Source organism: Echiichthys vipera, assembly GCF_963691815.1.
Source record: "Echiichthys vipera genome assembly, chromosome: 5".
In the NCBI taxonomy this organism is placed as follows: Eukaryota; Metazoa; Chordata; class Actinopteri; order Perciformes; family Trachinidae; genus Echiichthys; species Echiichthys vipera.
Window position 1 is genome coordinate 4,903,195 of NC_139830.1, and position 14,557 is coordinate 4,917,751.

Genomic DNA, 14,557 nt, shown 5'->3' on the forward strand with positions numbered 1-14,557 from the left:
AGGGTTCCTTTTTATCCAGATTTGCACAATCATAAAACTCTCTTCATTATACGCTTTAGCCGACTACATAATCCTGAAGAGTGTGTGTGTGTGATACAGCAATCTTTGGTGGTAGATTGTGTGTGTTCCTCTGCTGACCGAGTCTTGGATGGTTGCCACTGATTGGGTTCGCAGGATGGAAGCGAAGATGGATAGCTGCAGGGAGGAGGAGAAGAGAGGGGGAAAGAGGAAGAGCAGCGGACCTTTCTAATCTTTGTCTGGTCAGGGAAACAGCGCAGCAAGCAATACAGCTTCATCGGCCTTTTGTCAGCACTCTGGAGCCTCTCACATGCCTCTGCGCGCACACACACACACACACACACACACACACACACACACACACACACACACACACACACACACACACACACACACACACACTCTCTCACACTCTCACACTCTCACATCTTATTTGAATATGCCCACACGGTTGTTCTGATTTCATTGTCAGTCGCTTGCAAACCCACTTCCCATTAACACACACAACACACACAGACACAGACACACACACACACACACACACACACTTCTGCCTAACTCATGTATCCAGAAGCAGAGATTTGCTCTCTTAATAGAGCAGCTAATCTCTCTGAAAGCACCTATTTTGCATGCACAGTCCAACCTCCTCCTCTCTCTCTCTCTCTCTCTCTCTCTCTCTCTCTCTCTCTCTCTCTCTCTCTCTCTCTCTCTCTCTCTCTCTCTCTCTCTCTCTCTCTCTCTCTCTCTCTCTCTCTCTCTCTCTCTCTCTCTCTCTCTCTCTCTCTCTCTCTATCTGTGTGTGTCTCAAAATCTCTCCATTTCTCATTAGTTTACATTTTACACCTGCACACCAGTGTGTTTTGGCGACATTCAGAGTGCCCTTGTGACAAGCAGAATGATCAGTGAGACAGCAGAGATAAAGTGCTGTAGATGCGTGTGCGTGTACGTGTGTGTGTATGCGTGCGTGCGTGTGTGTTGGTTTTGTCTCATCGACTCCAAGCACTTCTGGCCTCTGCTTGCATAAGGCTACAGTAGGACACTTCTTTCTCTCTACCCCGCAGCAACAGTTGCTAGGGTTACCGACAGGTCGGGCCACCGCAGCGATGAGGATAAATGAGCTCAGGGCTCCCATCAGCCCCTGGGTCACACTCACCCTGCCTTTCTCTCTCTCCCTTTAACGCATGTTCTCCTACAGTGACTCCTGAGAAAGTAAATACCTGTACTCGAGCACATGACTAAACTCTTTGAAATCGTATTTCACAGCCCATCACACACTTACGTAGAGCTGCATACACACCCTGCAGCCGCACTCTCACACACACCCAGTTGATTTTTTTCCATCAGTCAGCTTTCTGAAGTATCCTGAGTACTCATCCGTAATGCACAGGGGTTGCTAGTTTGACTCCAGCTATTCAAAATGCAGCTGTCAGTCATGAGCCGTGAGCTCCGAGCGCACCGCAGATCCATCATTCTAATTATCATCTGCTCCGACGTCTCATACATCACATCCCCCGCACTCATTAAATGAACTGTAGGACTTGTATCCCATTTCTGTCCATCTGTCTCAAGTCGACAGCGCTGCATCACACTTACGATGGGATGCACCGGTGATTATGTGTTTTTAAATATGTCCTTTCACCTTCTGTGCACAGTCGGGGGGGGCGCAGTAGAAAAAGTACAGAGTGTTTAATGAGATGATAACCAACTCGACATCTGTGTTTGTCAACAAACTGTTTACCATACCTTCATTTAGTTCACACGCGGAATATCTTTGTTTACTGTACTGACTGCTCTGCTGTCGCTTCTTGTCTGCAGGACGACGTCGATGTGGAGGATGACATGACTATTAGAGAGGTAAGACACACACACACACACACACACACACACACACACACTTTACAACCAATTAGAGTACAGCAGCCAATCAGGAAACAGCTTATACAGTTAAATACAGTTATATTAGTGTTCCTCTGATCTGCAACAAGTGGTGATGTTGGGCAAAACCAGAGATTAAATTGCTTTATTTACACTTATGCATTTGTCCTTTTTTGAATTTATAGTTCAAATGTTTAGTTCTTTAAAAGGAAAGTTCACCCTTAAATCAAAAATACCTCTTCTCCTCTTGCCTGTAATGCTGTTTATCAATTTAGATTCTTTTTGGTACTTGTGGTGCTCAAAGTGCCCAAAAAAAAACAAAAAAAAAACATTTGAATTACCTGTTAGCTCAAGATAATCCACAGACCTGGTGGTGAGCGGCTTTATGTAGGGACTATTTTCTTTACACGCAGCAACAGAAGATATAAAGATATGGTTGTTTACCAGGCCGGGACAGTCTAACAAGGAGACTGTTAAAGTTATATTCCGGCGTAAAATCATCCCAGGGTCTTTTTCAGCAAATACACTCATCAAATAAGCCATCAAGGCAATTTTTTTCATGTAACAACTATTAACGCAGATATCCAGGAGAGACACTAACATCCACAACCTATGACAACAGCCAGCTAACACTGATTAGCTCGGGGCAGCACGGCAAATGCATTCGAACATCTTTTTTAACGTCTAATACTGCTCATGATAACAGCAAACCTCTGCAGTAGCATGAGAAGAGTCCATCACATGAAACAAAGCAGCAACAACGTAGTTAATGAACCGAGAGTTTATTAAAAGAGTGTTTTAAAGACTTACCTTCTGGCCCCTGTACCAGCTCCTCTCATAGTAAAGTCCATTACAGTGGATTACCAAAGTCAATCCCAAAGGAAGGAGCCCATTGGTGCTTTGTTTTGTGTGTAGGGACTCTTCTCATGCTGCTGCAGAGGTTTGCTGTTATTTAGATCAGTATTAGTGGTTGAAAAAGACCTTTGAATGCCTTCACCGCGCTGCCCCAAGCTAATCTGTGTTGTTAGCCGCATTCTGCTGTTAGCGACTCTCCCGGATATCTGCGTCAATAGTTGTGATGTGAAACAAACTCTCTCGCTGGCTTTTTTGATGAGTGTATCTGCCGAAAAAGACCCTGGGAGGATTTTACGCCGGAATATCACTTTAAGTTGCATTATGGGAAGTGGAGGATCCAGTCTTTGTACCATAGCTCTGCCTCTGTTTCTTTTTGTAAACTGTCTTGAACTTCCTTTGAAAATGGGCACATTTAAAAGAAATTTAAGACTTGAACCAACAATTCATCTCACTACGCTTTCTAACTTACTTACCTACCTTATCTGCTGCACTCCATTAGATCCGAACAGGTCACAAATATGTGGTTTTTCACTGTAGTTTTTAACAAATCTTATCAGACAGGAGTGCTTTTGTTTGGACTATTTTTGCTGCAGATGAATCCACATTGGGTGCTCTTCAGAGTATTTGCGATAGGATGGTGAATGTGGGATTAAGTCAGAATTACTCTTGCATCGCCAGCCTTATCTCCACCGGTTATGATCCTGGATTAGGGGGAAGAAACGCTGTACCTTGTTTGTATTTCTTTAAATCAACCACACTCATCTTGGGTGTCGCTGAGCCACCGTAACCCTTGCTAAATAAATAGCGGAGATATGCGCTGTCTGTCCGCTTGAAGGGATATTCCGACATAATATCATCCCAGGGTCTTTTTCGGCAAATACACTTATCAAAAAAGCCAGCGAGAGAGTTTGTTTCACGTCATAACTATTGACGCAGATATCCGGGAGAGACGCTAACAGTCGCTAACAGCAGAATGCGGCTAACAGCACAGATTAGCTCGGGGCAGCGCGGTGAAGGCATTAAAACGTCTTTTTTAACCACTAATACTGCTCATTATAACAGCAAACCTCTGCGACAGCCTTGTCCTTTATTTCAGCCATCAAATAGGTTATATTCTGATCCAAAACCTCAAATCTTAGCCAACACTTGATGACCTCACACCTCGACAGACCTGGCTTTACAGACTCCTCAATATCCCCGGACGAGGCCGATTACCCCGGAGTCTTATATTTTTGGATATGACATCATTCATAATTCATCCATCAACAGCACCTCTCATTTCCTCTCTGTCAGCCGCACATTCCTCACACTTTCCTCCCTCCGTCCCCTCTATGTTCTCTCCGTATCACTCATCGTTCACCTCACACGCATCTGCCATGTCAACGCTTCTCGCTACGCCCTGTCTTCTTTGTTCGCTATTCACTCTCCTCGCCCTGCTTGCGTCGTAGGACGTCGTATGATTTATAGAGTCATTCAGTGCGGTGCCCGGTCCATTGATTGTCTATCAGAGGGAGGTGATTTGTCAAAAGGTGGTACGGGATTATATGATGTCTTTGCCTTCTGATGAGTGACTGACACCAGCTATAAAGACATCTTCTGTTAACAGCTTCTGTCAGTCCACGTTTTATTATCAAACAGTCAAAAAATGAATCAAAGCTCTGTCAAGAGAGCTAAGCCTTAATACCTGGAGGGTCAACCTTCTTTATTAAAGATCAGAGGTGAAGTCATCTACCTACTGCAGTTCCTGAGTGATGTATATTTCTCCCTCCTCCTCTGTGTGTTTTGCAGATTGCAGAGTGGGAGGAGAAGCAGCTTGATGAGCAGGTCAATTTCAACAACTGCAAGATCGACCCCGCCCCGTTCCAGCTGGTGGAGCGCACATCGCTACATAAGGTATGACTGTAAATACAGCTGCTGTTCAACCTCTGTGTGTTTGTTGTAGAGGTAACGGAGTAGCACTAGCTCGTACAGGGGTTTAACAGTAAACACGAAAGGTGTGTCGATCAGGACACAGGAGCGAAGAGGAGGAGATGTCATTTCTTTATAGACTCTTTTGTGTTCCAGCCGTATTTATTTTCCTACTCACTGTTGTCATCATTTTTTGGGTCATGTATCTGGAAAAACACAGGAAAAAAGGGCACCTGAATTATAAACACAAGATTGTGCACGCTGCTTTCCAACTCTTACTCTCTGCAGGCAATAACAAAACGAAACTTAACTAAGGATCGAAACACTCTCTGGTGGGAAGGTACAGGTAGAGGCTCTCAAAGTGACACTCAAAAAAAGTCAAAGCGTGTGTGTGTGCGTGCGTGTGCGTGTGCGTGTGCGTGTGCGTGCGTGTGTGTGCGTGTGTGTGCGTGTGTGTGTGTGTGTGTGTGCGTGCGTGTGTGTGCGTGTGTGTGCGTGTGTGTGTGTGTGTGTGTGTGTGTGTGTGTGTGTGTGTGTGTGTGTGTGTGTGTGTGTGTGTGTGTGTGTGTGTGTGTGTGTGTGTGTGTGTGTGTGTGTGTGTGTGTGTGTGTGTGTGTGTGTGTGTGCGTGTGCGTGTGTGTGTGATATAGGAGTATGCTTATTTGTACAGCACCTCTCGACATCAGGGCAAATCAAAGTGCTTTAAGATATGAAAAGGCATTAAGACAACATTTAAAAGAAACACAAGATGATATAAAAACACACATACAAAATTTGAAAGTAGTGAAATAAAAAAGAAGATGAAAAATATAATATTCAAACAAAGGACATGTACAATTACAAGTACAATAACCATTAAAAACAAAGAAACCAACAAATTTAAACAGATGGACGTACGGTTTTCAAGAATTTACCACATTTCTGAAGGTAGGGAGACATATTTTAAGGTCAGTAATAAACTATATAATTCTATTTTAGCCTATTAACACCGGGAAGTTCTTTTTGGATATAAATATATTACACTTCCATATTACTTCTCATGCCACTAACAGACTATGAAGTGCTCCTATCATCCTGTGGTAGGTCAAGTCAACGTTTTATGTATACAGCACCAAATCACATCTTATGATACTTCATGTAGAGCAGGACCCCAATCTTTCTTTCACAGAGACAGAAAACAGTCCCAGAGGAATTCCCCCATGAGCAACGAGAGCAGGGGAAAAAACCCTTTAACAGGAGGAAACTGGAGGGGACGACCATCTGCCTCGACCGGTTGGGTTGAGAGAGACAGAGATGCACAGGAACAACAATAACTATAACATAATATAAATATGAGTAATGGTAAGAATAGAAGCAGTGGGCGTCAGACAGGACCATGGTAACTATGACTGGGAAATGCATTACTAACATCTTATGTCTGAAGGCGTTTCTCCTCCCAGTGGAAAAGATTTCTATTACACTAAAAGCAAATGTCAGGAATGAATGGATTACTGAATGGGCCTACTGGACACAGGCCAATTAGCTGAAAAAATCCACAAAATGATCACGAGGAGATGCTAAACGACCACAAGTTTACACAAAACAACCAAAAATGACCACAAAGAGACAAAAAAGGACACCAAGCTAACAACAAAGATACAAAACGACTTAAAATGGAGGTAAAATAACCACAAAGAGTAACAAAATGACACCAAGACAACCACAAAGACATACAAAACGACCAAAAATGACCACAAAGAGACAAAAAAGACACCAAGACAACCACAAAGACATACAAAACAACTTAAAATGGAGGTAAAAGGACCACAAAGAGTAAAAAAATGACACCAAGTAAACCACAAAGACATACAAAACGACTTAAAATGGAGGTAAAATAACCACAAAGAGTAACAAAATGACACCAAGTAAACCACAAAGACATACAAAACGACCAAAAATGACCACAAAGAGACAAAAAAGACACCAAGAAAACCACAAAACATACAAAACGACTTAAAATGGAGGTAAAATAACCACAAAGAGTAACAAAATGACACCAAGAAAACCACAAAGACATACAAAACAACTTAAAATGGAGGTAAAATAACCACAAAGAGTAACAAAATGACACCAAGTAAAGCACAAAGACATACAAAACGACTTAAAATGGAGGTAAAATAACCACAGAGTAACAAAATGACACCAAGTAAAGCACAAAGACATACAAAACAACTTAAAATTGAGGTAAAATAACCATAAAGAGAAACAAAATGACACCAAGTAAACCACAAAACATACAAAACGACTTAAAATTGAGGTAAAATAACCATAAAGAGAAACAAAATGACACCAAGAAAACCACAAAACATACAAAACGACTTAAAATTGAGGTAAAATTACCATAAAGAGAAACAAAATGACACCAAGAAAACCACAAAACATACAAAACGACTTAAAATGGAGGTAAAATAACCACAAAGAGAAACAAAATGACACCAAGAAAACCACAAAGACATACAAAACAACTTAAAATGGAGGTAAAATAACCACAAAGAGTAACAAAATAACACCAAGAAAACCACAAAGACATACAAAACTACTTAAAATGGAGGTAAAATGACCACAAAGAGAAACAAAATGACACCAAGTACAACACAAAACATACAAAACGACTTAAAATGGAGGTAAAATAACCATAAAGAGAAACAAAATGACACCAAGAAAACCACAAAGACATACAAAACGACTTAAAACGGAGGTAAAATAACCACAGAGTAACAAAATGACACCAAGAAAACCACAAAGACATACAAAACAACTTAAAACGGAGGTAAAATAACCACAAATAGACCAAAAATGACACCAAGTAAACCACAAAGACATACAAAATGACTTAAAATGGAGGTAAAATTACCACAGAGTAACAAAATAACACTAAGAAAACCGCAAAGACATACAAAACGACTTAAAATGGAGGTAAAATTACCAGAGTAAAAAAATGACACCAAGAAAACCACAAAGACATACAAAACGACTTAAAATGGAGGTAAAATTACCACAAATAGACCAAAAATGACACCAAGTAAACCACAAAGACATACAAAATGACTTAAAATGGAGGTAAAATAACCACAAAGAGACACAAAATGACCAGAAAGAGACACAAAATGACCAGAAAGAGACACAAAATGACCACAAAGAGACACAAAATGACCACAAAGACATACAAAACGACTTAAAATGGAGGTAAAATAACCACAAAGAGACCCAAAATTACCACAAAACTACTAAAAGTCCACTCTGAATTTGGGTGACTTGTTCCTGCGTAGACAGAGTGTGTGTGTGTGTGTGTGTGTACGTCCATGATGTAGTTTAAGTACTGGTATGAGGCCTTCTTGATTCCCTAACATGAAAAAAAAAGCATGTTGAAAGTGTGCTGCCTGTTTCTGATGCTCTTGGTGCCGCGGTGGTGTGTAGTGACAACGAAGGAGCATGCAAACAACCCAAAAGAACACATACGCACACACTCGAGCTAATTTCTTCCCTACTGAGTGAATGAGAGGGTGAGAGTGCAGCATGAGGAAAAGAGGCTTTAGTGTGTGGATTTAGGTTTCTTACTGCGGCACCACTTCCTGCCATGCACACAAAGACAAACACACACACTGACTCTTCCTGGTTCGCCAGAGGCTAAAGCTGCACTTAATGCTACCTTCTCTCCCTGTCTCTCTCTCTCCCTCTCTCTCTCCCTGTCTCTCTCGCTCGCTCTCTCTCTCTCTCTCTCTCTCTCTCTTTCACACACACACACACATATCCTCTGGGCTCTGTTTGAATACTCTTTAAACATTTAAGAGAGAGATCCTGCACCAATCCATCTCGCTCCTCTCCCTCCACTGCACATTGCCAAAAGCCAATACCACGCACAATCTCCCTCAGCATATTAAACACCTCCCGCTGCCGCTGCTGAATGCAGGCCCGTGTGTGTGTGTGTGTGTGTGTGTGTGTGTGTGTGTGTGAGAGTGAAGTCATTCTTTCTACATCTTGCCCTGCTCTCTCGCTTGGCCTCTGTGGATCTGCCTTCCATAAATCTCATGCTGTTTACTGTTGTTGTTGTTGTTTGCGTCCAAGCCCTTTTGTAATGGACACATCTCTTTCGTGGAATATTTACATGACATTACGTCTCTGCGGTCACCGCCGCGTGGGTTCGGAGCCCCTGCTAGTCCATCTTAGGTAGTGGCCAACAAGACTCAACCCACACTTCCATCATCATGCATATTTTTAGAAAATAATATCACAGTGAAAACAATTTACCCACAACTTTCTCACCTTTGATGTTTCTTTAATAATGTCCCAGACACTCTGGATAGATATTTTTGAACACACGCTTATTTTATTTCTTGCCGGGAGTTAGATGAAGCGACAGGCAGCAGCCGGTTAGCATAGCTTAGCACAAAGGCTGGAAACAGCTCTGTCCACAGGTAATAAAATCCACCTGCCAGCACCTCTAAAGCTCACTAATTAACACATTACACCTCATTAGTTTAATCTGTTCAAAAACTTAATGCGCACGGCCAAGAAGCTGTCCTGCATATGATATTATATAGAGATTAATATCTTTATTGTCTCACAAACCTGATGGTGAATTGATTGGAACGTGCTATTTGCAGCACCTTTAATCAGTGGATTGCATTTTAAACAGATGTGAAGGGAATGAGTTGCTGCTACATCTTCCTGCAGGGAGACTCTTTGAAAGAATACATTATGACTAAAAAACACTTAACTATATTTTTCTTGGCGCAGCTTCTGTTCGCTTGGCACAGTGGGATCAATTTCAGACGTCCCCATCGTCCATTCTGGCTGAGCAACAAGTCTCATTAAACACTAAAAGGGTCCAGAACAAAAAAGTCCAGTTGGCATCGAATCCTCCGCTGAAGTTTTTTGACCTCTGCGCTCCTTTTGCTTTTAGCTGCATGGTGCCGCGCTCCTCCGCGGTAACTGGAGAGCAGTGGAGATGAGATTAAATGAAACTTTAATGATCCCCGTGGGGAAGTTGAGCCATTGCATCAGCAAATACAGTACTAATAGGGCAGTATGACTAGAGCACAACAGGGTCATAGATGCATGCATAACCTACATTTCCAACAATAGAAAAGTTTAGAAAATAAAGATGTAAGATGTAAAAATAAAGACATTTATGACATTGATAGCACTTAATGGCATCTTCAGTATTTACAGAACATTCTAGCACTCAAATTGCTTTAATATGAATCATTCATCTGTTAAAGACTTGCCAATGAACCCGTGCAACTTATGAAACAGACTCTCCCTCTATTATTAGAAGCAGATCTTGACACTATTCCCCTTTTATGCAAGCGCCACAGTGCGCTTTAACATCATCAACCTGTGTTCGATCCCGTTGAGGAGACAGCTGTTGCAGGTTAATGTGCGTCCGACACCGTTATTAGAGACTCAGGTCTGCATGTTTTTATCACGTTCCTGCTAAACCATAAAAAAACACCCATTTACAAATTAGTACAAGTTGTGCCCCAATTACAGTTAAAGCGTTAAAATGGTTGCCACCTGAAGTGATGAAGTGAGAGATGTACTGGTGCATTGTGGGCAACATATCTCTGTGATTGGTATCATCACAATGTTCATCATACTTTCCTGAAATATTACTTTTAGAGTTAAAATACAGAAATTGTTGGCAGCATTGTTAGCTTCAATTAAAATAGTGTATATTAAATAATATTAAAGTAAGTATTCAACAATTAAAAGGTAGTTTAGCTACAACACTTTGAATGTCTCTGTCACATTTTCCAAAGTGATCAGATCCCATGTAGCGAAATGACACTTGTCGATACATTACAATACATTATATGATACATTATGATACGATACAATATTATACACTACAATATAATACGATACATTATGATACAATATGATACGATATAATACACTACAATATGTTACGATATGTTACGATACATTGCGATACATTACAATACATTTCGATACAATATGATACATTATGATACAATACTTTACATTAAATTACATTACAGTATGAGAAAATAAGATACACTAGGAAATTATACGATACATTGCGATACATTATGATAGGATACATTTTGATACGATATATTATGATGCAATGCAATACATTATATAACACAGCACTTCTGCCACAAGTGTCCTTGGGCAAGACACTGAACCCCGAATTGCTCCCTGTGCTGCACATAGGTGTGTAAATGTGGTGTGAATGATCTGATGTTATGTAGATGTCCACTGCCATCAGTGTGAATGTCTGTGTGAACGGGTGAATGTGACAAAACACTGTGAAAGCGCCTTGAGTAGTCAGAAGACTAGAAAGGAGCTATATAAGTACAAGTCCAAGTCCATAATAAATACTATAAACATCACTGACTGTACTTATATACAGTATGACATCAAAATCAACATATTCAGGACACCAACATCACCCCAATCCTCAGTACAGCCACTGTCCTAGTCATCAACATCAGATCATCATCGTCATGATCAACGGTAACAGGCAGCACAAATGTTCATTAAAAAACGTCACCGCAGCAGGGACGAGGGACTTCCCGAACATTTGACTAGTTGAATGAATCCATAGTCGATGAGCTTGTCAGTGTTATATAATTAAAGTCAGTGGTGCATTTCCTTAAGTAGAAGCTCGGTATAGTATTGTCTCTGGTTTGTACTGTTTTGTGTCACCGATTGCTCCCAACCTCCTCTTCTGTTTTCCTGCAGACCCACACCATCTTCTCCCTGCTGGGCCTGGACCATGCCTACGTCACCAGCATCGGACGCCTCATCGGGGTGGTTTCCCTCAAGGAGGTAAGACTCATGTCTGAGGTCATTTGGGGGTGTTTTTGGTGTTTTCCACCGAGTTGACTGATTCATCTGGTGTGGGGACATGAAACAGCAGTTGCTCAATTGAAAAAGCAATTGATCCAATGAGTTGTAGGGGGTACTAAGCATTAGCCAATCAGTGCCAGGGGTGGGACCAACACCGTTGTCAAGCTGTCATCAAGGGCTGGAAGTTGTGTCTCCAGACATACATGGCAGTCTTTGGCCCCGTTTACACTTACATGGTGTTTTTAAAAAGAGAGGCATTTCCATGCGTTTGTGCCCTTTGTTTACACACAAACAGAGAATTTGCCTCTGAAGACGATTCTTTCTAAAACTCCGGCCAGGGTGTAGATTTTGAAAAATTCTTGTTGCACGTTTGCATGTAAACAGAGGAAAAACTATGTCATAGATGTGACCTATGTTTCCATTTTCATTTGGCTGTTGGGATCATGGATCATTGGCGAACGTAGGCTTGAGCTTTTGTTAACACTACAACCTACAGGTTTGACATGCTCTGGCATTTAAACACGGGCAAGTGTAAATGAAAATTTGAAAATAGCCAGTCACGTGTAAACCTAGCCTTCGTCCGACATTGTAGTCTAACTTCACTCGTTGCCGATCTTCAACTAGTTCTGTATCATTACAACTTGCACGATACACGCAGGTGGAAAAGTTCCTCTTGTGCTGGGAGAGAACAGTACCTACTCTGAAGTAGGAGCTAACAAAATCCTACAAAACGGCGTTCTAAGAACTAAGGTCGCTCCTAGTTCCTTCCCCGTGGACACATTAAAAAGGGTGGTTTTAACACCATGTCCCAACAGCATGCAAGCGTCTTTACTATCGCGTTACATTTAGGCTCTCTGTCCGCACTTATACACTGTAAGTATGGAAGAGGCTGTATAATATACTACCCTTAAAAACAGGAACATTTACGGTGTACCAGTGGACTCCCAGTGTGTTTAACAAGGAGCCAGCGGCATCACTTCACAGAGGCTTCACTCTCCCCTAAAGCTCCGTCTCGACACACGCACACACACACACACACACACACATACACACACACACACACACACACACACACACACACACACATACACACACACACACACACACACATACACACCTGTAGTGACTCTCATATCCTTTAAGACTCCTCTGGTTTGACTTAGCCCCGTTTAGCTAGCACAACCCATTTATTTGGGTCCTTGTATAAAAATCACGGAAAAAAACAGTATGTTGGCATGGAAACGCATCAGTGTCAACTCAAATTACGTTAGATTCAGGAGGAAACGTTCTCTCGTCACTCGGGGGGGTGAAATCAAACCAGAGAAATGGGGAGTGAGTGGAGGCAATGTTAGCCAAAAGATGCTAAAGTATTCTTTAGCATTTTCACACACTCACTCTCACGTCGAAAGTTGTGTGTCATCGTTTACACAAGCGGCATATTCGCTGCTTTCATAATTGTAAAATCACTGTCAATCTCATCAGGAGTGCTGTCGCCGTACACGCATACACACATACACACACACACACACACACACACACACACACACACATACACACACAAAGACATTTCAGTCAACATTAAGGATTCCTCCCCTCGCTGCCTGTTATGTACTGTGACATACAAAAGGCTGCTTAATATTGCTGTCTCTATCTATTGTCTCTCTGTCTGTTCTCTGCCTCCCTCCCTCTCTTTCCATCTCTCCTGCCTCGCAAAAAACAAAAAACTGAACCCCCCCCCCCCTCCGCTCTTTGTGAATTGGCCAGGAAGTGGATTGTTGTTACGTGCGGTGCTGCTTGTCTGTCCCTGACATTTAGACTTTTTTGTTCTGCGCTCCACCGGCAGACAAAGACCCAGTCGAAGCAGATAAAGCCCAGCCTCTGTCACTCTGCCTGTCTGTCACACGCTGTTATATCACAGCCTCTCCGGTCCGTACGGATGAGACGAAGGCTCGACGTTTGTGTGTATGATTATAGTGCATTATTTTCACCCTACAGCACAGGATCTGCAGCACCCCGATTCTTACATTTTTAAAAATGACCCTGTGTCTAGTTAGTAGTTTCCTCTCAAATATCAGCCAGTGAGTCCGACACAACATACTCATTTGAAGCCAAAGCTCAAAGGACGCTTTAACAGCTGTCTTATTGTGTTTCTGTGCCACTCAGCTCAACAAATGGTGGTGAGCTTTTTCCTCGCAGTGTTATGGATCTTTGCTAGCCTGGCCTTGTTCTCCTCCCTTGCCTGCTTGTTCTGTCATCTTAGGGCGCACTTACACTGTCCTTCCGCACCGCGCCAAAACCGGTTTTTCAGCTAAAGCCTAGTGCGTTTGACCAGTGTGAGTGCACCCGCTCCGCGCATAACTGCGGACAGGTTGGAGGTGGGCTTTTGTAGAGCCCGTTTGCACATGTACGAGCACGAGCGTGCGCACGTGTATGAGCACGAGGCCTACGGCGGTTCTGACGTCCTTTATGTGCGCCTGTTCGGACATAGAAAATAGAAGGACAGACCATGGGCGGACATTTAACAACAACAACAATGGAGGTGAAAGGTTCACGTTGGTGTGATGCGGAGGTGGAGTGTTTACTGCAGATTTTGGTCGGATGAAAATATTCAAAAACAGTCGACAAGACGCACAAAAACTCAGAGGTCTGTGGAAAGATTTGTAGACAAAGCCACACACACGCGATCAATGCGTGTGATGTGTTACAGAGTGATGACGTATGGACAGGCAAGAAGCATTCGCCTAGGCCCAGGTAGTGTGAGTACAAACGGGCCTTGGGCGTGGGGGGAGAGGGAGGGGGGACAGGTACCCTAAAGCCCGGGGCGCGGTGCGGAAGGACAGTGTGAGTGCGCCCTTAGCAATCTAAGCTCCTGGGCCCCACCTCCAAACCTGTGGTTGGTCATTGCAGACCAGAGGTTCTGTACTCACAGTCGTTATTTCATTCGCCTGGGGGTTAAGTCTCATCCCTATCTGTCTCAGCCTCTTTGGTTTCCATTTTTATGAACGTTCCTGAAAGGCAGCCTGAGGTGTGTACAGTGGCG

The 14,557-nt window shown here is 42.5% G+C and overlaps 1 protein-coding gene across 4 annotated transcripts in view; it reads left to right on the plus strand.

Moving 5' to 3' along the window:
• Positions 1 to 14,557, plus strand: part of LOC310947256 (chloride channel protein 2-like) — a 177,887-nt gene that overhangs the window by 159,186 nt on the left and 4,144 nt on the right. For all 4 annotated transcript variants that reach the window (XM_083914027.1, XM_083914029.1, XM_083914028.1 and 1 more), the window contains 3 exons: positions 1,834 to 1,872; positions 4,537 to 4,641; positions 11,410 to 11,496. In XM_083914027.1, the coding sequence (XP_083770153.1) occupies positions 1,834 to 1,872; positions 4,537 to 4,641; positions 11,410 to 11,496 (231 nt within the window). The remainder of the gene's footprint in view (positions 1 to 1,833; positions 1,873 to 4,536; positions 4,642 to 11,409; positions 11,497 to 14,557) is intronic.